Consider the following 26,545-nt stretch of genomic DNA (forward strand, 5'->3'; position numbering starts at 1 on the left):
TTCATCGAAATCGGTGATTCGCTTTTTTCTTATTTGCAAATCTTTGGCCCTCTCGTGTTTACACTTTAAATCAAGACCTTTCCCACTAAATCCAGTATTGTATTTGTTGTTCCTCATCATGACTGGAACCACAGAGTGTCTTTATTTTCCTTCTATTATCCAAGGCTTAATGGTGTCCCACGACGACACCGCCGCTGCCGAAAGTGTGTGTGTGTGTATGTTTGTGTGTGTGTGTGTGTGTGTGTGTGTGTGTGTGTGTGTGTGTGTGTGTGTGTGTGTGTGCGTGTGTTTGTGTGTGTGTGTGTATGTGTGTGTGTGTGTGTGCGTGCGTGCGTGTGTGTGTGTGTGTGTGTGTGTGTGTGTGTGTGTGTGTGTGTGTGTGTGTGTGTGTGTGTGTGTGTGTGTGTGTGTGTGTGTGTGTGTGTGTGTGTGTGTGTGTGTGTGTGTGTGTGTGTGTGTGTGTGATTCACCATGGTCTTCGATCAGATGTTGGGTTCGTGATCGACAACTATTTTCCTCCCGGAAGAGAGCCCAGAGCTCATGTATGACCGATCTATGAGTAGTGCTGTGACCTTACACGCACACACACACCCAACTCCTCGCCCACGAAAGTTGGGGCAACGACTCGGAGCGCAGCGATACTAAAATTATTTCAGCCCTGGGCGGGATTCGAACCCGGACCACCGTAGTGGCGGCCGGAAACTCTACCACTGCGCCACAAGTCGAGTGTGTGTGTGTGTGTGTGTGTGTGTGTGTGTGTGTGTGTGTGTGTGTGTGTGTGTGTGTGTGTGTGTGTGTGTGTGTGTGTGTGTGTGTGTGTGTGATTTGATTCTTTAAAGTTTTCCATATTTTTACACTTGTCTAATCTATATTGTTTTTGTATGGGTGTCATGCTCGTCTATGTGAGTCTGCATTTTACACATCTTTATGTCTTTCGAGACTACTGGGTGTATTGAAAGTCTTCCTATCCAATTTGAAAGTTTTAATGTATTCTCGCAACAGGTTGGGTATCTTTCCTTGTGTAGTTTGGATGCGTGAATTAGACTATGGATGTGTTTTTTCATTCTTACATTTTTGTTGTTGCTGATGTCCTCAAAACGTTATTTATCATATTACATTACAAAATTATTTTGTGTTTGTGTTTGTTGATACAGAAATATTTTACTTTTAATCTGTAGGTGTCTATTGGTTCTCGCCTGATTGTACATTTGGAATCAAAGATACGAAAAGATATGATATGGGAATGAATATCTTTTTCATCGAACCCTTGCTCAAGCTTTTTTTTTTATTTTTTTTTTATGAAGATGAGGTGGCTATTACCAGAAGATTTTATTCAGTTGCTAGCTACCACCTGCCCAAAGGAAGGTTAAGTCTGACTTGATCTGACCGCCTTTCGAACGCTATAGTTTTAAACTCTTGTTTTTCAGTGGACAGTTTTGTTCATCTGTGAGTACACTTTCCGCCCAATATGGACACTAGATTTATTCATGTAGTACAGTTATGACAACTGAATAACTCAAAAACAGATTCTGGGCCACCCATGGGAGATGATGCCTCATTTCACGTTTTTTATTTGGTGAAAATCATCCATGATTCTCCACAACTTTTGAAAATGTGTCACAGTAATCTTAAACGGCCACAAGGTTGGAACACTTGAGAATCCTGGCAAAAGCTCTCCGGAAATCGAGGTTAAAAATGGTGTATATCATGGGGTTGAGGGCCGAGTTGATGTAACCCAGCCAGGTAATAAAATTGATGACTTTATCAGTGGGCTTTGGGCACGCGGGACAAAAGGGCAGGATTACGTACATAAGGAAGAACGGGAGCCAACACACCACGAACACCCCCATGATGATACCGAGCGTCCGAGCGGCCCGGCGCTCTTTCGACAAGGAGATCTTTTGTTTCTCCTCAATAAACTGATGGATTTGGCTTCTGCCCCCCGGGATCATTTTGACGACGACTTCTGCCTTGTCGGATTCTTGTCTGCAGAGGGGCGGGGCTTCGGTTTTGGTGGGCGAAACATCTTGCTCGGTGACCGACTCCTCCACTCCTGGTGGGGGAGCGAGGCTCATGATGCTCGTGGTGGCATCTCCGCCTCTTTTCTTCTTCCTCTTCTTCATGACCAGCTTCCTCTTGTAGCTGTCGTTGTAGCCATTCTGACCGTTTTCGCTCATAACGGAATCGTCGTCTTTGCCGATCCTCTTGTTGGAGTTGATTTGATTGAGCTTGGAGGCTTGTGCTCGTTCGCGCAATCTCCTCTTCGTGGCCAGGAAGATCTTCAAGTAGACGATGCTCATGATGACGAGGGGCAGGTAGAAGGACCCGGAGGAAGAGTAGATGATGAATCCTTTTTGCTGCGTCAGCATGCACCGCGTCTCTTCGGTAAAGACCTCTGGCCAGTCGTTCCAGCCGAAGAGAGGGGGGAGGCAGATGATGACGCTGATTATCCACACGCTCGCTATCATGATCATGACTCTCTTCAGAGTTCTCTTCTGCGCATAGTTGAGAGGGTCCGTGATGGCCCAGTAACGGTCCAGCGCGATGGCACACAGGTTGAGTATGGAAGCCGTACAGCAGAGAATATCAAAAGTCAGCCACATTTCACACAAGTGTATACCGAAGACCCACTTTCCGATGATGATGTAGGCGACGTTGAAAGGGAGCACGAAGACGGCTACAGTCAGGTCGGCGACGGCCAGCGACACGATGAAGAAGTTCTGCACGATTCTAAGAGGTTTGTAGGTAAAGACAGACAGAATGACGAGAATGTTACCGACAATGGTCAGCGCGATGACTCCCGAAAGGGCGAGAACGGTGAGTGCGATCTCCCAAGGAGGCATCAGAAGCGGAGAGTCATAGTCTTCGTCAGTCAGGCCTCCATCCTGAAGACCTGTGATGTTCATGTCGCTTACGATCAGCGTGGTACCGCTTCCGTTCTCGCTTTGCACCACATCGGACGACGCCATTTCTTTTCCAAGTTGAAGACCGTATTCCATTTGAAGCTTAAGGAATGAGGAACCTCGTGCAAGGAACTCTTAGAGTCAAGTCGAAAACGTCTCTAATTTTCATGTTAAGCTCGTTGAAAAATCATTGGATGGTTCTTCATATGATTTGTGGTATCGGCCACATAGTGTAGCTAGACTTATACATGTACCTATACAGAAGAGGGGTAACCTCCAAGGAGTACCATAAACGTACTTAGTTTATGTTGCGTCCTCAGAAAAATCACGAAAAATCCAACTTCACCCATAAGATTGAAGTGACACAGTGTATATTCAGATCATGAACTCTTGTGGAATGCCCCAGCATTTCAGGCTGCATTATTTCAGGTTAATCAGCAGCTACGAAAAGGACATTTTGGTATTTACCTTTGATGTAGTCTCTGGTATAATATAGCACTCGACTGATTATGAATATATAGTGAGAATACATATGCAGCAATATAGATACAAATATGTATACCTATCTATTCACACTTATGTACTCATATACTATGTCCAAATCAATTCAAATTTGTTATACGCTATCACTTCATATTATTATTTCATCATCATGTAGGTAATGAGAAATATATTTGTAAATATGTGTATGAAATACGCATACACAACCAAAATTTCAGTGATGATATAGTTACATGTGACACTGTCTTAGAAGTCCGGAATTTCTTTGCCTCTTCTGTAACAAGTCTTTTTATTCACTTTTCAGAATGTACCATGTTTCCAATTACACCTCAGCCAAGTTCATTTTAAACTAAATTGTGCACCTGAATATGCATATAATAGACAAGGATATACGTGCAAATTCATAGAACTTATCTTCAAGAATTTTCATCTCCAGTTACAGTTCTCCTAGCTTTCGAAAATATACATCATAACTACCACAACATATCAGAGTCAAAATATATATATGTCAGCTAAGTAAATTTCTATCCTAGAAAATAACAAATGTCTTTCATAAAATTTCCTAAGAAATAGATACACCAGCAAAGATTAGCGAGCTTGTTTCATCGACTATTTTGGTTTGATGATGGGATACAGTCCTGTACAGGAGTCACACATACATTAATTTTACTCGAAGTCGCAATAGTCCTCTTAAATCCCTGATAATGATCACTACATTCACGAAAAATTATTTGGATATTTCTGAATCCAGTCTAACTCGCGTCCATTTTTCTTTACATACTAATCGATGCTGTCATTCTCTCTAAGTCCACAGGCTCTTCTTCGTCTTCTCCTTCTCCTTCCTCGTCCTCTTTTTTTGATAATGACGATCTTTCCAGTCAGGAGAATGATCATATCGATGTGTGAGGGCAAAGAATAAACCTTCCACTGTTGACTCTTGTCAGCCGCTTACTTTTAAGAATGAGAGACATGACGCACTACACACCTCATTTGACATTGTTTTCGATTTGTCTGTTGATGATGCAAATCATGATACGCAGAAGTCGTTTACAAATGTGTGTTCAGCTTCATTTATGCAGTAGACTTTCACAAGCGTTTCGAATGGTATAATCAGTTTGCTTTCTTAATATATTTAATATTTAACCACAAATCATTATTCCAATCGTAAACATCACTATCGTTATCTTATCACGACCACCATCACTACTCATAATATTATTATTTTCTGTAGTAATGATGATATCCAGGAGACCACATGGAAACCAAAGTCGCACCTTTTGTTTCTTGCTTGAGGTGTGATTTTGCCACGACACTTATCATTTCACTCTATTTCTCTGCTTTCTATGGTGTTTTTTGAGGAACGAAGAGGACAAGTATGTTTCTTGACGGAGGAGTAAACGAACACAACACTGGGCACGGATGTGCCGAGTCTCACTTAGTCCAGGAACAGTCGAGAAGTGTCAGTGAAGCCTTCTCCGAGTACACAGATGAGAAAGCACAGACGGGCGCAGGCATGATATGTGTCGACAAGTGTTTAGTCTATAACAGCCCTCAGATAAATCTATATGTAATAGTCGGTTTGACAAGTGAGTGGATGTTCATATAATCACATAGGGAATGCATATAAAAAGAAAAATACACATACAGGTTCACAGACACAAATAGACTGGTAGAGATATAGAGAGATAGGCAGTTATAAACTTGTAAACAGGTACACAGTTATAGATGAAAAAATAGTCACAGGTGGACCGACAGAAAAATGAATAGATAAATGGGGTCACAGAAATATAAGCAGGTGGGTAAACACTCAATCACAGATAGATAGTCATGTAGACTGATAGAGATAGATGGATATATGAACAGATGGAGACAAATGAAGAAATAGATAGACAAACAGACAAGCAGAGAGAGTAGAGAAAAAAGAGAGATAAGATAACTAGTTGATGTGTAGAAGAAGCGAAGGGTCAAGGGGAATCCTGAGACAAGGCAACGTATGAAAGAGCGAGACCTGCTAGTACATTCAGTCTTTTACCCAAATGGTGTAGATGACTTGTCACCATAAGTAAATGTGCACATATCAATGAAACGCCTAAGATTCATCATTGTGCTCAAGTTACACATCGAAAATTAATTTAATTCAAGTTGGACACGAAGGCTTCCGGGGAGGAGCACTCCATTTTTTTTCTTTTTTCTCATTCGTTTCTTAATGCACACGAGCGTTTGTCGAGATCCACTTCTACCGGCGGGAGAGATGCTCTTGAAGTGTATGAAGAGGCAGGGACTTCTGAAAGAGAAAAGAACGGAAAGACTTCTAGTTTATTGCTTCATATTTTCTGCTTCTTCAAAGAAATCTTCTTAATTTTGTTAATGGTTTAAAATTTAAACTGTCAATGAAGATATGAAAATAACGAATAATAGAGGAAGACTTCATAGATAATGTAAAAAGAATCATCAAACAGGGTGTGACGTGCTCGCAGCAATTTGTGAATAATGCCGATAACGAATGATTAAATGAATGATAAAGGATCAGAAAAATCACAGCGTTGACGCTTGTTACAGATAGAAACATTAATAACAAATTCACTATCATCAAGAGTTAGATTTTTTAAATAGAACTACAGTATGGATATTTCAGAAAAAAAGATAAATAAATTACAATGTTAACGATAACGATAATGAAATAATGATGGTAGCGATTATGACAGTAATATAATAATAAATATATAAATCCAGTAATAATAGAATAATAATTAAGATGCTAAAATAAATGATGATCAAATCTAAAACATGATAGTACTAGAAATAACGATAAAGATAATTATGAAAGTAATAATAATGATGATGATGATGATTATAATGATAATAACAGTGATGACCATACGAGTGTGACGATAATGATAATAACGATAGTGAAGATGGTGGTGATGATAATGATACTGATAGGGATGATGATAATGATAATAATGATAGTGATGATGGTGATGATGTAAACGATAGTGATGATGATGATGATGATGATGATGATGATGATGATGATGATGATGATGATGATGATGATGATGATGATGATGATGATGATGATGATGATGATGATGATAATAGTAATGATGATAATGATGACGTGATGAAGTTTTCCACGGTAGAGACCGATGTGGTGCAATAGAGATTCAAAGCTGGAGGGTATGTACTTTGATCTGAAGAGGACTATCGATGAGGCCCATCACAAGAGATTATCATGGAAATTGGAATATGCAGGACCCGTCAGAGCCCCTTGGAGTGGATGAAGGACCTCCCGAAGAAAAGATTCACGAAGGCGGTCGTGAAGGTGTGCCGATTAATCGGCATCGGCAAGAATCGGCACTTTTTTGGTGAATCGGTATCGGCATCGGCGAGAATCGGCATTTTTTAGAATCGGCATCGGCAAAATTTTGCCGATGACGATGCCGATTCTCAAAAAAAAAAAAAAAAAAAAAAAAAAAAATCTCGCCGATGCCGATTCACCCAAAAAAGTGCCGATTCTTCCCGATGTAATCAGTACACCTCTGCACTAGCGAAATCTCAAAGGCTTCGATGTTAACACCAATAACATTTTTGATCTACATTCATCAGTCGAGCTCACACTGACACCATTGCTGATGATGCCAGTGTTACGACAACATTAAAGAAGAATAGTGTTACAAGTTGTTGAGGGAAGGTTTGGATACGATACACAGATGAAGGCAAAGATGGGGAAATCATTTCAGTACAAAAATGTAAAATAATGAAAATTGATAGAAATAAGAAAAGACCGCCACGGAACTATGAAATGGATGATGAAGCAATTAGAAAACCGATGGAATAAAAGGACATGGGAATATTGGTAACAGAAAACTCGTCACTCTGAAAACATATCAAAACGATAAAAGAGGGGACAGATTGGTTTCAAATGGCAATTGCCGAAAGAATAGTTAGACACCATTTGAAGACGGAGCCTTTATCAAATGTACACCGTTTTGTTTGTTGAAGCCTTTTCAAGTATACAGATACAGAATACAGTTTCTAAGAAATTTGTACCTCTCGGAATGAACGAAGTGCCATTGAAAGTCTTTCTAAGTACAGGAATTAAATTAATTAAAGGAAGTGCAATATTGACCATGCCTCTGTTTTGTTCTACAGTGTTTGGATTCTGAATAATTCCTGCTTCTTTCCTTGTCGATTTCCCATAGAATCATTCAGCCTGGTCCCAGTCCATTAGGTGGTTGATGTTGTCTTAATCTGTGACACAGGCGTTGATGGTCTTGTTGTTTCGGACAGATTGCTGAGGAACATGGGAGTAGCATTTCACTACATGGATAAAGAGACAAGAGAAATGCCTATCGAAGACCTGACTTGCCCCAGATCGGAGTATGCTGCAGTGGTGTAACCCTCACACAAAGAAATATCTAAAAGTATTGAATACAAAGAGCAGTAATGAAATTGGTTCTCAGCTTAGATGACAGAAAATACAAATAAAAACTTAATAAGCTGGAGTGACAGAATGAGAAATGTTTATGCGGATGTTTGCGTGTGTGTACGACTCACCATGGTTTTGGATCACGTGTTGGACTCGTGATCGACAGCTATCATCCTCCCGGATGAGAGATCAGAGCTTATACATGGCCCAACCTATGGACAAAGCTATGTGTGTGTGTGTGTGTGTGTATTTACATAGTTTACCTGGTTGAATTTTACGGGAAAGGGAGCTATGCTCGTGGTGTCCCGTCTTCATATCTCGTTATATCTAGACTGTTTTTAAATTCGTGTATTGTTTTTGCATACTCCACATTTTCATCTAACTTGTTCCAAACGTCTACTACCCATGTAAAGCTGTTCTTTTTCAGGTCTCTTCCAATACTGTCTTTCTTGATTTTCTTTCTGTTGTCCTCTTGTGTCTCTACTATCCCATTTTATCAGATCCTCTCTATCAATAGTTTCTATGCCTTTCATGATTCTATAAATAGTTATCAAGTCTCCTCTCTCTCTTCTTTGCTCTAATGTCTGTAGCTCAAGTTTTGCTAGTCTCTCCTGATATGAAAGTTCTGAGAGTGCTGGCGCCAATTTCGTAATTGCTCTTTGTATTCTTTCAAGTTTTGTTATACGTTTTTTTGTTCTTCGTGACCACGTTGTCTTATAAAAGTGACTAGTATTTTCTTCATCAATTCTTCGTCCAGGTATGTAAATGCCACTTTGATTGTTCTTATTAAATCATAAGTTTCCCAAAAAATTGTGTTTATATGTTTCTCAGGGGACATATTATTCATAATAATGACTCCCAGGTCCTTCTCATTTTCTACTTTTTTTATTTCTTCCTCTCCCAATCTATATGATCTCACTATTCTTTCTTTTTTTTGCTTCTTCCAAATTCCATTATACTACACTTCTTAATATTGAATTCCATCTCCCATTTCCTACTTCATTCCCATACTTCATTGAGATCACTCTGTAGTGACTCACAATCTGTTACAGTGTTCACTTTTTTCAAAAATTTTGCATCGTCCGCAAAGAAGCTCATATAAATTTCAATTCCTTTATCTATATCATTGATATATATAACAAATATTATTGGGGCCAGAACTGTTCCTCGTGGAACTCCACTAATCACTTCATCCCAATTAGAGTATTTGTCTTTTATCACCACCCTCATTTTTCTTTCATGCAAGAAGTCTTCCATCCACTTCAGCAGTTTGCCCTGTATTCCTCCTGCAGTTTCTAATTTCTTGAGCAACTTCTTATGTGGCACCTTATCAAAAGCTTTTTTCAGGCCTAGAAATGCACAATCAGCCCATTTACCTCTTTTTTTTTTTGTATTACATCTATTAGCCTTGAATAGAAACATATTAAGTTTGTGACGCATGATCGTCCTTGTCTAAATCCAAATTGCCTTGGATTTAGGACCTTGTTTTTTTCCAAATGCCTTACCCATCTAAATTTGATCATTCTATCACAAATTTTAGCTATCGTACTTGTAAGAGAGACCGGTATATAGTTAGTAGGGTCTTCCTTGTTTCCCTCTTTATATATTGGTACTACATTTTCTCTTTTCCAATCTTCTGGAGCTTTTCCTTCTTTTAATGAACTGCTTATTAGACTATGTATTTTGTCTGTTAGTTCATCCCTGCATTCTCTCAAAATCCAGTTTACCATTTCATCTGGCCCATGCGATTTTCTGACATCGAGATTACTCAAGTGATTCATTATTTCTTTCCTTGTTACTTCTATCTCTTTCATAGGGGGGACTTTCTCCTCCTACTCGACATCTCTAAGTTGTATGTTCTCCCTCGTAAACACCGATTTAAAATGCTTGTTCATAATTTCTGCCATTTCTATTTCCTCTGTGTATTCAACTCCTCCTTGTCGTAGTTTCTCTAATTCTTTTTGTTTTTCAGTTTGTTATTTACAAATCTGTAAAATAGTTTTGGTTGATCTTTACATTTTTCTCTTACATCTTTTTCGTATTTTCTCTTTTCTTCTCTGCACACTTATATATATTGATTTCTATAACTAGTATATATTTTCCCTTTTTCAGGACTTTTGTCTTTTTTCCATTTTATCCAAGCTTTATCCCTTTTGTCTTTTAACTCCCTACATCTTTTGTTGCACCAACACTTTACATATAATTTTTCTTGTTTTTGTCTGGAAACATACTTTTCCACTCCTTTATAAATTTTTGTCAAAATATTCCACTTCTCTTCTACTGTTGTTTCCTCCTTGTGCATCCTTTCTCAGTCAGCTTTTTGAAAGAATTCTTTCATTTTGTCAAAGTTTGTTTTTCCATACATCAATCTTCCCTTTCTATATTGTTCGTTTTTTCCATGTATTTTTTCTCATCTCGTTCCACTTCAACCAATATGTGATCACTTTTACTTATTGGTGTCTATATTCAATCTTGTCCACTATTTCAGGTTCTGGTGTGATTGTTAGGTCCAGTCTCGATGGTTCTTTCTCATTTCTATACCTAGTATTCTCTTGTATCCATTGCGTCATTGTATGTTCTACAATCATATCAAGTGGTACATTTTCCCATAGGTCGTCTCCATCCTTCATTGTCATCTCTTTCCATCAGATTTCTTTATAATTAAAGTCACCTATTATAACTATCCTTCCTCTATTTCCCATTATTTTATTTAGTGTTATCCTTGCATCTTTTAACATATTTATATCTTCTCTCTCTTTCCATGAAGCCGTTTTAGGAGGCACATAATTTACCACAAATTCCTGCTCTTCCTATCCCTGTCCTCCACTTCCATCATAATCATCTGTACGCTATTCTTTCCATATGTGACATTCCTCACATTTATATCCTTCTTAGTCAGGAACATAACTCCACCCCCTTGTTTTACCTCTCTGTTTCTAATCCAATAATTATATGCACCATGTCCTACACTGTTGGGTGGTAGTGGACCTTTCAATTTTGTCTCTGCAATTCCCATAATGTTCAGTTCTTTTTCCTTCAGGTAATCATTCAGTTCGTTCAAGCCTGTTATTAAGCCATCTATATTTGTGTAAGACACTTTTAATTTTCTGCTACTTCCATCGTATTTTCTATTTCCCTTCCGTTTTTCTCTGCTATGAACCATTTCCTCACTTTCATATCCACTACTCTCCAATAGAATTTCTCTTTGTCTGACTCTGTTTTTTTCTCGCTTTTTTCCCTTAGCTTCTAGTCTTTTTGCTTTCTCATCCTCCCTTTCCTCTTTATTCATCTCTCTTTTTATCCATACCTGTATATAAAGATCACCTTCTGCTAGTTTCTCTGTTTTTGTTAAGATATTCTCTACTGTCGTTTATGACCTGAATTTAACCTAAATTGGTCTGGTCTTGGACTTTTCTCAACCCTGTACCTCTTTTGCTATAGACTCTTTATTCTCTTTATTCTTCTTCTTTAATTCCTCATTCTCTTCCTTTACTTCTTTTAACTGTCTTTTTAATTCTTCTATTTTTTTTATTTAGGTTTTGGTTCTCTTTCTTTAGTTCTTCCAATTTATCAACTCTGTGTAATCCGTGTAAGTTGGCTGAACCTAACCTCCCACTGTTCATGTTCTCTAGTTTTTCCTCTAGGCATGCTAATCGGGGGAGGTTGTCATCCCCTCTCTCATTAAATCCATGGAAATACTCATCTATACTCTCAATTGCGTTGTTCTTATCTATGTTTCTAATTTTAATGCCTTTACGGATATTTTCGACTTCAAGCTGCGTCGTCTGCAGCCCTTTTGTTTACTTTCTTTCTGACGTCCGTGGGAACCCTTCGTCTCCTTCGTCATTTTCTTCCATTTTCCTCACTAATCCCTCCCCTTCTCCTTTTTCTTCACCTGCCCACTACACCACGATCTTTCCCTTTTCCTATTAATACAACACAGGTACTCCCTTGTCGTTGAAATCTACGATTTTTTTTTTTATCGGAGTTCCAATTGTCGCCGTCTCTCTGCCGATCGTGTGTGTGTGTGTGTGTATGTGTGTGTGTGTGTGTGTGTGTGTGTGTGTGTGTGTGTGTGTGCATTTGTGCGTGCATGCATGCGTGCGTGCGTGTGTGCGTGTGTGTGTGTGTGTGTGTGTGTGTGTGTGTGTGTGTGTGTGTGTGTGAGAGAGAGAGAGAGAGAGAGAGAGAGAGAGAGAGAGAGAGAGAGAGATAGAGATAGAGAGAGAGAGAGAGAGAGAGAGAGAGAGAGAGAGAGAGAGAGAGAGAGAGAGAGAGAGAGAGAGAGAGAGAGAGAGAGAGAGAAAGAGAGAGATTTCACGCAAACACACAAAGCCACTTTGCTTCAGAGTTCTGATAACTCGCAGGACGAATCCACTCCGAGACACGTTGGTGACGGGATTGGGGAGACAACAAGGCGTCCCGTCATTCAAAGAAATGAAAAATGAAATAATGTAAAAGAGAGAAAAGAGAAAAACAAAATATGGAAGAGAGGTGAAGGCTATGAATCGACAGAAATGACGTCAGACGGAAGCTTCTTGGAACTCTGGTACCAAATATGAGATTATTGATTACAATGAAATCATCAATGAGACTAGATATTTTAGACAAAAACAAGAACTTCTATAATGAATGAAATGATGGCGGTAGCAAAAAAAATCTATCTATATACCAGGTGCTTTCCCCCCCCCCCATTCCACTCCCCCACCACCATTTCCCCCCCTCATCTTATCTCCTCATGGATGACGGGTCATCCCTGTATCCCACCAACTACCCTGGGTAAGAAGGAATGTAGCACGACACAGTACACCCACTTAATCGGCGACTCTTCCTCTCCGTCCCCTTATGCAGAAAAAGAGAAAACGGTGAGAAATACCTTCGGGCTGCATCAAAATATCATTCACACATAAGCACCCACAACTCCAATCCCACAACCCTCTCTTCCTTGCATAACAATATAATCTTTACACAACCACTCTCCACTCATTCCTATCCCCTGCCTTCTCACTTCCTTACTCAACAGACATTCCCCTCTTACTCAACGTTACCTACAATCCATCCATCCATCTCATCTTCGGTCGTCCCCTCATGTTCATTCTCTCCACCTCTGCCTTCTATACCTCTTTTACTAATCTTTCATTACTTATTCTTTCCATGTCTCCAAACCATCCCAATAATCTTTCATCAGCCCTATGTGTCATCTCCTTTTCTACTCCCGCTCTCCTCCTCATCTACTCATTTCTCACTCTATCCAACCTAGTGACCTCTACCATACTTCTCAGACATTTCATCTCAAACACATGTAAGCTTTTCCTCTCTGCCTCTCTTAAATTTCAAGTCTTTGTCTATACAATGCTGTCGGCACAATCACCTCTTCATACAATCTCCTTTTTGCATCTCTTCCTAGTTGCCTACTTCTCATAAAACTTTTTAATCTCTCGAGCCATTTATTTGCTTCTCTCAGTCTATGATTTACCTCCACCTCCACTACACTCTTTTCTGCCACATGCGGCCCCAAATGCTTAAAACTATCCACTTCTTCCAGCTTCTCTCCTTTCAGACTTACTTCCAACTCACTACCACCTCCTACCCTTGTACATCTCATCATTTTGCTTTTACCACATTTACCTTCAACTTTCTCCTATCGTGTACATTTCCAAACTTCCACATTTCACTAACTTCTATAATCCATCCTCTGAGTCTGCCACAAGCGCAGTATCGTCAGCAAACAAAAAGTGGTTCACCTCCCACTTTTCTCCATTTTCTTTAACAATCTACAGTCCCCTACCCGTTACGCTCGCCTTTACCTCCCGCTCCACCCTATCCATGTACAATTTCAACAGCAATGGCGACACGACAGATCCTTTACCTCAAATCACTCACTCTCTCCATTTCTCATTCTAACACAGGCTCTACTACTCTCGTAAAAACTCTTGACTGCTCTTAACAGCTTTCCCCTAATCCCACATATCTGCTATATCTCCCACAATGCTTTCCTGTCTACCCTGTCATAATCCTTTTCCAAATCCATAAAAGCCTAAAAACACCCTTATCTTTTCCTAAAGCTTTCTCACATATCTGCCTTACCACAAAAATCTGATCCACGCAACCCCTACCTCTCCTAAACCTACACTGTTCCTCACCAATTAATCCCTCTTTTCCTTGAAAGTGGCAGTTGCCGACAAGATTGACGAGTTAAACACCATATGAGGACGGAGCCTTTATTTGTACGACGTTTCGCTTATTACAGCTTTTTCTCAAGCATTTGTATCTCAACTTGTACTTGAAAAAGCTGTAATAAGCGAAACGTCGTACAAATAAAGGCTCCGTCCTCATATGGTGTTTAACTCGTCAATCCCTCTTTTCCTCTCCTAATCCTCTCAATCAAAACCCTCCTATGAGCCCTCCCAACTACACTCAACAATCTGATCCCTCTGAAACTACTACACCTACATTTTCCCCTTTTCCCTTGTAAAGGGGAACTATACAGGCATCCCTCTTGCACTCTACCCTCCCTAAGACACACATTATACAACCTCACTAGCCAGTCCACTATTACTGTACCTCCTTTTTTAGACACTCCGCATGAGACCCATTTAATTCAGGAGCCTTACCCGTTCTCACCATTTCAATAATTACTTGCACTTCATCTTTTCTTATTTCTCCTCCATTTTCCTTTCCCATCACCGCCCTTTTCTTAGTGCCCCCCACGGCTACTTCCAATCCCTCCCTATCCTCCTCTACATTTAATAGCTCTCTTAGATACTCCGCCCATCTTCCCCTTACCGTTACCTCTTCCATTAAGATCTGTCCATCTGAGTGTTTTACCTTTTCTTTTCTTTTCAGGTCTAGAAATGCACAATCAGCCCATTTACCTCTTTTTTGTATTACATCTATTAGCCTTGAATAGAAACACATTAAGTTTGTGACGCATGATCGTCCTTGTCTAAATCCAATTTGCCTTGGATTTAGGACCTTGTTTTTTTCCAAATGCCTTGGATTTAGGACCTTGTTTTTTTCCAAATGCCTTACCCATCTAAATTTGATAATTCTATCACAAATTTTAGCTATCGTACTTGTAAGAGAGACCGGTCTATAGTTAGTAGGGTCTTCCTTGTTTCCCTCTTTATATATTGGTACTACATTTGCTCTTTTCCAATCTTCTGGAACTTTTCCTTCTTTCAATGAACTGCTTATCAGACTATGTATTTTGTCTGTTAGTTCATCCCTGCATTCTCTCAAAATCTAGTTTGCTATTTCATCTGGTCCATGTGATTTTCTGACATTGAGATTACTCAAGTGATTCATTACTTCTTTCCTTATTACTTCTATCTCCTTCATAGGGGAGACTTTCTCCTCCCACTCAACATCTCTAAGTTGTATGTTCTCCCTCGAAAACACAGATTTAAAATGCTTGTTCATAATTTCTGCCATTTCTATTTCCTCTGTGTATTCAACTCCTCCTTGTCGTAGTTTCTCTAATTCTTTTTGTTTTTCAGTTTGTTATTTACAAATCTGTAAAATAGTTTTGGTTGATCTTTACATTTTTCTGACATCTTTTTCGTATTTTCTCTTTTCTTCTCTGCACACTTGTATATATTGATTTCTATAACTAGTATATATTTTCCCTTTTTCAGGACTTTTGTCTTTTTTCCATTTTATCCAAGCTTTATCCCTTTTGTCTTTTAACTCCCTACATCTTTTGTTGTACCAACACTTTACATATAATTTTTCTTGTTTTTGTCTGGGAACATACTTTTCCACTCCTTTATAAATTTTTGTCAAAATATTCCACTTCTCTTCTACTGTTGTTTCCTCCTTGTGTATCCTTTCTCAGTCAGCTTTTTGAAAGAATTCTTTCATTTTGTCAAAGTTTGTTTTTCCATACATCAATCTTCCCTTTCTATATTGTTCGTTTTTTTCCATGTATTTTTTCTCATTTCGTTCCACTTCAACCAATATGTGATCACTTTTACTTATTGGTGTCTTATATTCAATCTTGTCCACTATTTCAGGTTCTGATGTGATTGTTAGGTCCAGTCTCGATGGTTCTTTCTCATTTCTATACCTAGTATTCTCTTGTATCCATTGCGTCATTGTATGTTCTACAATCATATCAAGTGGTACATTTTCCCATAGGTCGTCTCCATCCTTCATTGTCATCTCTTTCCATCAGATTTCTTTATAATTAAAGTCACCTATTATAACTATCCTTCCTCTATTTCCCATTATTTTATTTAGTGTTATCCTTGCATCTTTTAACATATTTATATCTTCTCTCTCTTTCCATGAAGCCGTTTTAGGAGGCACATAATTTACCACAAACTTCCTGCTCTTCCTATCCCTGTCCTCCACTTCCATCATAATCATCTGTACGCTATTCTTTCCATATGTGACATTCCTCACATTTATATCCTTCTTAGTCAGGAACATAACTCCACCCCCTTGTTTTACCTCTCTGTTTCTAATCCAATAATTATATGCACCATGTCCTACACTGTTGGGTGGTAGTGGACCTTTCAATTTTGTCTCTGCAATTCCCATAATGTTCAGTTCTTTTTCCTTCAGGTAATCATTCAGTTCGTTCAAGCCTGTTATTAAGCCATCTATATTTGTGTAAGACACTTTTAATTTTCTGCTACTTCCATCGTATTTTCTATTTCCCTTCCGTTTTTCTCTGCTATGAACCATTTCCTCACTTTCATATCCACTACTCTCCAATAGAATTTCTCTTTGTCTGACTCTGTTCTTTTCTCCTTTTTTTTTCTTAGCTTTTAGTCTTTTTGTTTTCTCATCCTCCCTTTCCTCTTTATTCATCTCTCTTTTTATCCATACCTGTTTATAAAGATCACCTTCTGCTAGTTTCTCTGTTTTTGCTAAGATATTCTCTACTGTCGTTTATGACCTGAATTTAACCTAAATTGGTCTGGTCTTGGACTTTTCTCCAACCCTGTACCACTTTTGCTATGGACTCTTTATTCTCTTTATTCTTCTTTTTTAATTCCTCATTCTCACCCTTTACTTCTTTAACTGTCTTTTTAATTCTTCTCTTTATTAGCTTTTGGTTCTCTTTCTTTAGTTCTTCCAATTTATCAAATCTTTGTGTAATCCGTGTAAGTTGACTTAACCTAACCTCCCACTGTTTGTTCATGTTCCCTAGTTTTTCCTCTAGGCATGCTAATCGGGGGAGGTTGTCATCCCCTCTCTCATTAAATCCATGGAAATACTCATCTATACTCTCAATTGCGTTGTTCTTATCTATGTTTCTAATTTTAATGCCTTTACGGATATTTTCGACTTCACCTGCGTCGTCTGCAGCCCTTTTGTTTACTTTCTGACGTCCGTGGGAACCCTTCGTCTCCTTTGTCATTTTCTTCCATTTTCCTCACTAATCCCTCCCCTTCTTTTTCTTCACCTGCCCACTACACCACGATCTTTCCCTTTTCCTATTAATACAACACAGGTACTCCCTTGTCGTTGAAATCTACGATTTTTTTTTTTATCGGAGTTCCAATTGTCGCCGTCTCTCTGCCGATCGTGTGTGTGTGTGTGTGTGTGTGTGTGTGTGTTTGTGTGTGTATTTGTGCGTGCGTGTGTGTGTGCATTTGTGCGTGCACGCGTGCGTGCGTGCGTGTATTTTTGCGTGTGTGTGTGTGTGTGTGTGTGTGTGTGTGTGTGTGTGTGTGTGTGTGAGAGAGAGAGAGAGAGAGAGAGAGAGAGAGAGAGATAGAGATAGAGAGAGAGAGAGAGAGAGAGAGAGAGAGAGAGAGAGAGAGAGAGAGAGAGAGAGAGAGAGAGAGAGAGAGAGAGAGAGAGAAAGAGAGAGATTTCACGCAAACACACAAAGCCACTTTGCTTCAGAGTTCTGATAACTCGCAGGACGAATCCACTCCGAGACACGTTGGTGACGGGATTGGGGAGACAACAAGGCGTCCCGCCATTCAAAGAAATGAAAAATGAAATAATGTAAAAGAGAGAAAAGAGAAAAACAAAATATGGAAGAGAGGTGAAGGCTATGAATCGACAGAAATGACGTCAGACGGAAGCTTCTTGGAACTCTGGTACCAAATATGAGATTATTGATTACAATGAAATCATCAATGAGACTAGATATTTTAGACAAAAACAAGAACTTCTATAATGAATGAAATGATGGCGGTAGCAAAAATCTATCTATATACCAAGTGCTTTCCCCCCCCCCATTCCACTCCCCCACCACCATTTCCCCCCTCTCATCTTATCTCCTCATGGATGACGGGTCATCCCTGTATCCCACCAACTACCCTGGGTAAGAAGGAATGTAGCACGACACAGTACACCCACTTAATCGGCGACTCTTCCTCTCCGTCCCCTTATGCAGAAAAAGAGAAAACGGTGAGAAATACCTTCGGGCTGCATCAAAATATCATTCACACATAAGCACCCACAACTCCAATCCCACAACCCTCTCTTCCTTGCATAACAATATAATCTTTACACAACCACTCTCCACTCATTCCTATCCCCTGCCTTCTCACTTCCTTACTCAACAGACATTCCCCTCTTACTCAACGTTACCTACAATCCATCCATCCATCTCATCTTCGGTCGTCCCCTCATGTTCATTCTCTCCACCTCTGCCTTCTATACCTCTTTTACTAATCTTTCATTACTTATTCTTTCCATGTCTCCAAACCATCCCAATAATCTTTCATCAGCCCTATGTGTCATCTCCTTTTCTACTCCCGCTCTCCTCCTCATCTACTCATTTCTCACTCTATCCAACCTAGTGACCTCTACCATACTTCTCAGACACTTCATCTCAAACACATGTAAGCTTTTCCTCTCTGCCTCTCTTAAATTTCAAGTCTTTGTCTATACAATGCTGTCGGCACAATCACCCCTTCATACAATCTCCTTTTTGCATCTCTTCCTAGTTGCCTACTTCTCATAAAACTTTTTAATCTCTCGAGCCATTTATTTGCTTCTCTCAGTCTATGATTTACCTCCACCTCCACTACTCTCTTTTCTGCCACATGCGGCCCCAAATGCTTAAAACTATCCACTTCTTCCAGCTTCTCTCCTTTCAGACTTACTTCCAACTCACTACCACCTCCTACCCTTGTACATCTCATCATTTTGCTTTTACCCACATTTACCTTCAACTTTCTCCTATCGTGTACATTTCCAAACTTCCACATTTCACTAACTTCTATAATCCATCCTCTGAGTCTGCCACAAGCGCAGTATCGTCAGCAAACAAAAAGTGGTTCACCTCCCACTTTTCTCCATTTTCTTTAACAATCTACAGTCCCCTACCCGTTACGCTCGCCTTTACCTCCCGCTCCACCCTATCCATGTACAATTTCAACAGCAATGGCGACACGACAGATCCTTTACCTCAAATCACTCACTCTCTCCATTTCTCATTCTAACACAGGCTCTACTACTCTCGTAAAAACTCTTGACTGCTCTTAACAGCTTTCCCCTAATCCCACATATCTGCTATATCTCCCACAATGCTTTCCTGTCTACCCTGTCATAATCCTTTTCCAAATCCATAAAAGCCTAAAAACACCCTTATCTTTTCCTAAAGCTTTCTCACATATCTGCCTTACCACAAAAATCTGATCCACGCAACCCCTACCTCTCCTAAACCTACACTGTTCCTCACCAATTAATCCCTCTTTTCCTTGAAAGTGGCAGTTGCCGACAAGATTGACGAGTTAAACACCATATGAGGACGGAGCCTTTATTTGTACGTTTCGCTTATTACAGCTTTTTCAAGTTCAAGCATTTGTATCTCAACTTGTACTTGAAAAAACTGTAATAAGCGAAACGTTGTACAAATAAAGGCTCCATCCTCATATGGTGTTTATCTCGTACCAATCCCTCTTTTCCTCTCCTAATCCTCTCAATCAAAACCCTCCTATGAGCCCTCCCAACTACACTCAACAATCTGATCCCTCTGAAACTACTACACCTACATTTTCCCCTTTTCCCTTGTAAAGGGGAACTATACAGGCATCCCTCTTGCACTCTACCCTCCCTAAGACACACATTATACAACCTCACTAGCCAGTCCACTATTACTGTACCTCCTTTTTTAGACACTCCGCATGAGACCCATTTAATTCAGGAGCCTTACCCGTTCTCACCATTTCAATAATTACTTGCACTTCATCTTTTCTTATTTCTCCTCCATTTTCCTTTCCCATCACCGTCCTTTTCTTAGTGCCCCCCACGGCTACTTCCAATCCCTCCCTATCCTCCTCTACATTTAATAGCTCTCTTAGATACTCCGCCCATCTTCCCCTTACCGTTACCTCTTCCATTAAGATCTGTCCATCTGAGTGTTTTACCTTTTCTTTTCTACATGACTAACCCCTTTCCTCTCTTGATTTCCTTCCAAAACATATTTCTATTGCTTTAAAAAAATTCTGTCATACTCCTCCCCCATTTTACACATGATCTCCTTTTTGGCTCCTTTCTATTTTTTTTTTTTTTTTTTTTGCTTCTCTTAATTTTTTCGTTATACTTCTCATATTTTTATCTCATCCTTCTTTGGAACTTTTCCCTGAATACTCGTTTTTTTTCTTCTACTACCTTCTTCACTTCATTACCCCACCACTCACTACCCTTCCTTCTATTCCCTCCCAGCCTCCTTGCTCCACACACCATCTTTGCACACCTTGTGACTCCCTCCTTGAAACACTCCCACTCCTCTTTCACATCCCTTCTACTCTATCCTTTACCACCTCCCACACTTCCCTCAGCTTTTTCTTGTGTTCCTGGTCCTTTTCCTTTTCACTGAAATAATTTGTTCTAGGCACCTCTCCACCTTCCGCCCTTTTCCTCTTTCTCCACCACTCCTCCACTCTCAACTCACTTTCCACCAAAAAATTATCTGATATGATATGATATGATCTGATACGATATGATATGATATGATATGTTATGACATGATATGATATGATATGATATATGATATATGATATATGATATGAAATAAAATGAATACGCTAAACAACAACAGCCCTGGAGAGAAGAAAAAACATATACTGTACAATTCAAATGAAACGAAGAATCTAAAAGAAAAACAAAAGTGAAATGATGGCACAGAAAAGAAGGAAGGGGAACAGGGGGTATGGAGAAAATGGTAAAAGATACTTAAGAGTAGAGGGGCAATGATGAGAAAGGTACTGTATAAGAATGTGTTGATTTAGGGTGTAAAGAGAATCATATTCCAGTAAGAACAGGAAGTGTGTAGGTGTGTGTGTGTGTGTGTGTATGTGTGTGTGTGTGTAGGTGTGATTAACCACGGTTTTAGACAACATATTAGACTCGTGATCGACGGCCATCAGAACTCATACATGACCCGATCTATGGGTAAAAGGCACACACCCACACCCACCCACACACCCAAATACACACACACACACACACACACACACACACACACACACACACACACACACACACACACACACACACACACACACACACACACACACACACACACACACACACAAACACACACACACACACACACACACACAACACACACACACACACGCACACACACACACACACACACACACACACACACACACACACACACACACACACACACACACACACACACACACACGCATACACACACACACTCACACACACACACACACACACACACACACACACACACACACACACACACGCACACACATGTGCACACACAAGACTTCTTGCCCACCAGAGTTGGAGTGCCAGCTCGCAGTGCAGCGATGCTAAAATTTTCAACCCTGTGTTGGAGTCCAACACGAATCGATGAATTAGGGGCCGAGAGCGGTACCACTGCACCGTCGAGCTGTGTGTATGTGTGTCTATGTGTGTGTGTGTGTGTGTATATAATTGTTTATGCGTGAGCGTGTGCTTGTTCGTGCGTTTGTGCGTATGTTTGCGGCTGTGTTGGTTTATGTGTTCGTGCGTGAGAGAAGGAAGGAGGTAAGGAAGGAAGGGAGGGAGGGAAGAGGGAAAGAAGGAGGGGAGGAAAGCAACGACCAACTCCGTCCCCCTTTCCCCCATCTCGATCACCGAGGGTGGAGGGGGAGGGGGGCAGGACGTGCGTCTGAAATGAAATCCCTTGGCGGCGGCGGCGGCGGCGGCGGCGGCCCAAAGAAGATCGTGATGACGACTTCGCCCAGCGCTTCTATCCTCGGTGGACTCCATGACGCCGAAGAGGGAGGGAGGGAGGCGGAGGAGTCCTGGAGGTGGCACAGAAAGGAGGAGGGATTCGTGGAAGGCAGAAGGTGAACGACGGAGGGGGAGGAGGAGGAGGAGAGTGGAGGCGGCCCCTTGGAAGGTTTTGTGGGCCCGAATGAACCCATCTCGGTTGATCAATGGTGGTGGTGGTGGGGGGGGTGGTGCACCGCCGAAAAGCACTTGTCTGCCCTTCTACCTATTTTTCATATATTTTGGTTATATATCAATTCATTTACTTGTTTATTCATTTACCTATTTCTTTGTTTATCTTTATTTACTGATCTATTTATTTGTTCATTTATCTATTCATCTATTTATTCATTAATCTATTTTCTATTTTTCTTACATATTTATTTGTTTATTCATTCATTTATTTTTTTCTTCATTTATTTACCTATTTATTTATGTATCTGTTTATTCATCTATATATTCATTTGTTTATACATTTGTTTATTTATTTTTTATTTAGGTATTTATTCATTCATTTATTCATTTGCTTGGATATCTTTTATTCATTTGTACATTCATACATATATTTCTTTATCTATTTAGCTATTTATTCATCCATTTATTTATTTGCTTGGTTATCTTTTACTTATTTGTACATCCATACATTTATATATCTATTTCTTATTTAGCTATTTATTCATCTATTCATTTGTTTGTTTTTTACTTACTTGTACATTCAACATTTATTTATCTATTTACCTAACTATTCATTTATATTTTCATTTTATTGATTGATTAATTGATTGATTGATTGATTTTCTTTTGTTCTACCTCGTTATGGACCCAAAGGTCTCCTATCGGTATTCCATTGAGCTGCAGACCCCCCCCTCCCCCCCGCCCACCTATGGACATCGAAGGCTTTCAATTTACACAGATTAATCCCATTTCAGTAGGTCCTCCCCGCACACTCAGCTTTCTCATGTGATTAAAGGCTTATCTTGATCCAGAAGAAAAACGCTGATCGCTTTTAGCTTCTCCCTTCCCTACTTCCTGGCGCCCTCCTTGACCACTTCTCCACCTCTTCAGTGGGATGTTGTCCCCCCCCCCCGTAAAGGATAGATACGCTGGTGACGGAGTTCCGATTCTCCTTTCCGCAATGAGCAACACTTCGCCTTATATGAAGCGATTTCATTCACCCACACGCGTCCCCCTCACTAGTGAATGGGCAGTCTGTTTATGTCTTCTTGCAGTGGGATTTTATCAAGACACATTTCAGTCATCAGAAGTGTGTGGTTGAATGAGAAACACCGCTTTCCCCACTGCATACTAAAGTAGAGGCTGTATAAAATGTCATTTTTGCGTTCTAGAGTCGGTTTTGCCTTTGATACGTGGCGAGATGTAGAGCTTCAGACTGACTGGCATCACACTGACATATTGATAGCAACAGGGAGGAGGGAGTACAATGGACAGGAGTGTATAGAGAGAGATTACGATTGGATGTAGGGATGACACGGCCCAAAGGGATGCTCGTCTCATCGGCATCATAAATCATTTTGATGGAATGAAGAGAAAGGGTTTCCATCCGGATGATAAGGCGGCGAGGGAAAAGCAAATCCGGAGGTCGGCCGCCCTCCCGTGTCTCGCTGCTTTGACTCTGGCCCGAGGAGGAATGTGGCCCCCAGGGTAAAGGACGACGCTTCATTCACGAGGCGCAAAAAGCGATAGTCGAATGGCTTACATGTTTACACATATAAATACATACATACATACATACATATATATATATATATATATATATATATATATATATATATATATATATGTATATATATGTATATATATATATATATAAATGTATATATATATATATACACACATATATATATATATATATATATATATGTGTGTGTGTGTGTATATATGTACATATATATGTATATATATATATATATGTATATATATACATATATATATATATATATATATACGTATATGTATACATATATATATACATATATATATATAAACACCCAAAATTTCTTTCTCCCATATGGAGGTGACCCCGATTCATATAAAATTCTCACATCATGAAAAAATTAAAACCCATTCGACCATCGCTCCCATCTCAGCATTTCGTGGAGAGACGTCCCTATCCATATACATATATATATATATATATATATATATATATATATATGTATATATATATGTATATGTATATGTATATATATATGTATACATATATATATATATACGTATACATATATGTATATATATATATATATATATATACATATACATATATATATATATATATATATATAAATATATATATATATATATAAATATATATATATATATATATATCTTGGAGATATACGAAGTTGAAGGCTAGAGGATTCACTATTGATTATTTTGTGTGAAGCTTCAATGCAGCGCACAATCTTGTTATCTTCATGGCCGACGATTCTCAATAATTCTCCGATTGTTACTGACGTTTCGGAACCTCCTGGTTGTATTATCTAGACGATCTCTACTATGGACTATGGACTACCTAGAAAAGACCACACGCTCGTGCAGTATCGGTAGTTGTGGGAGGGGAAGAGATGTCTGTATGAAAATTAAAAGATAATTGTGTACGAAAGAGGGCTATCGGCATCGGGCGATTTTTAGGGATATTTATTGCGTGGCGTCGTGGGTCAGGAGGGATGGGCGAGAATTTGAGAGGGATTTTGGGATATCTATTCAACAATAACCTCAACCAACAAAGTTAGAAAGGAGCAGAAGGCTTAGTCGTAGAGACAGACAGAAAAATTGAAAAGACTTTTAGTGGTAGGTAAATTGAAATGAGAAGATGCAGTATGAAAGTTAGAAATGAAATTAATTTTAATAGCAGAAAAAGCTTACGTAGATGTTTGCGCGTGTAGTCGTATTTTTGTTTGTGATATGGTTGTGTCTGTATGCTACCCATGGAAGGTTGTTTCCTCTATGCGGGTGTACATCCAGTGGGATATATGAGGGGCGATATGTGTGTGTGTGTGTGCGTGTCCGTGTTCCGGCCGACGAAACAGACTTACTGAAGTAGCGGATCCATTTTGACGGCGAGAGGAAAACAGGTAAGATGTGAATATATATTAAATATACATATGATTATGTATACAAATATAAATAAAAGTAAGAATATAACCAGCGAGGACTGAACCCGACCAGCCATAGCACCTCTACTAAGAATCTAGTACCTTTCCTCACGCTTGCCGTTGGATGCAGACGGACTCATGTCCGTGGTACTTAGTCAAAACCTAGCACATCGCGGCATGTCTGGTCACGATCAGTCGAAGCTAGTAAAAGGATACGTTGTAAATACGCGCGCCTATACACGGTTTTTCGTGTACGCCGACCAAGGGAGAGGTGCAGCTGACAAGTAGTCTGTGCAGTGTGGTCTAGGTATGATGTGTCGTATCAGGTGTTTGTGTTTGGCGTGCAGTCTTTTTAGGTGTCTCATGTGAAGTTGTGTTGGTTGAGTGGACGGATGTTGGCATTTCTGTGTAGGGACTCAGTGGTTCTGAAGTCGCTCCATCACGACCCCGTGATGAACATGACTGCGGCATTCTGAACCTTCTGATGGTCGTAGTTGTTGGTGGGACATATCAGCTAGCTCAATCCCGGGGACTGGCATAGAATCGGTGTGACTTGGGCTACAGTAGGTACAATCGACGTTTGGTGGACAGTGTTGCTGTTTTAAGCGCTTTAGCCTTCCCACCACAGCCTTAGTTCTCGCTCCCTGTCTGCGGAAGTGTGAGGTCCAGGTAAGGCCACTATCCAGTGTGCTAACCAGCACAGAAGCAGGGTCTTTCACTGGGACGTTTGTGTTATTCATCTTACCGTGAGACCTCTCCTAGTGCTAGTAGTCGATCCTTCAGGTCTTCGACCTGGATGTTGATACTAGGATGGTTGCTTTGAATGTATATGGCTTCTAGGAACAGTAACCTGCGGGGATCTGATTCTCTGTCTATGATTGTTGTGTTGTTGTCTAGGTCTTTTCTTGTTCATGTTTGGTTGTGTGAGGTGGTGTAGTGTGACTTGATTGATCCGTTGGACAGGTGGCATCTTAAGTGTCGTGTTAGTTTCGTTGTTGTCATACCAATGTAGGTGTGAGGTCCACACTCCTCACTATTGCATTTGTATTGTTGGACAACGTGGTCTTTCTGTAATGGAGTTTTTGTGATGGTGGGTTGGTTAGTGATAATCAATTGGGCTGTTTTTTTGGTATTGTAGTAGATGATGACTTGGATTTGTTTTTCTGGGTCTGTTGTCTGTATGTTTTTGTTTATGATTTCTTTAAGTATCTTTTCATCTGCCTTGTGTTCTGTGGACACGTGATTCTTGTAGTATAACTTAATGGAATTTCTGTTGGGTTATCTTTTTTGTGTACCATTTATCTGGGATCTTTTTTGTAATGCGTGTTACTTCAGAGTTTGCGTATCCGTTGTTAACCAGGACCCGAGTAAGTCTCTCCAGT

At 39.8% G+C, this 26,545-nt stretch overlaps 1 protein-coding gene and 1 long non-coding RNA gene across 2 annotated transcripts in view; both read right to left on the reverse strand.

Moving 5' to 3' along the window:
• Positions 1-400: 400 nt before the first annotated feature.
• On the reverse strand, positions 401-2,843 carry Oct-TyrR (Octopamine-Tyramine receptor). Its single transcript, XM_076203804.1, has one exon. It carries the CDS (start codon positions 2,841-2,843, stop codon positions 1,629-1,631), a length of 1,215 nt encoding a protein of 404 aa, XP_076059919.1. The 3' UTR covers positions 401-1,628.
• Positions 2,844-3,023: 180 nt separating this feature from the next.
• The window catches only part of LOC143036444 (uncharacterized), an 85,262-nt gene continuing 61,740 nt past the window's right edge, over positions 3,024-26,545 (reverse strand). The window contains exon 3 of the long non-coding RNA XR_012967354.1: positions 3,024-5,688. This is a non-coding gene — a long non-coding RNA (uncharacterized LOC143036444). The remainder of the gene's footprint in view (positions 5,689-26,545) is intronic.

This window comes from Oratosquilla oratoria, chromosome 20 (genome assembly GCF_046742065.1).
Source record: "Oratosquilla oratoria isolate Oo_2021 chromosome 20, ASM4674206v1, whole genome shotgun sequence".
NCBI lineage: Eukaryota > Metazoa > Arthropoda > Malacostraca > Stomatopoda > Squillidae > Oratosquilla > Oratosquilla oratoria.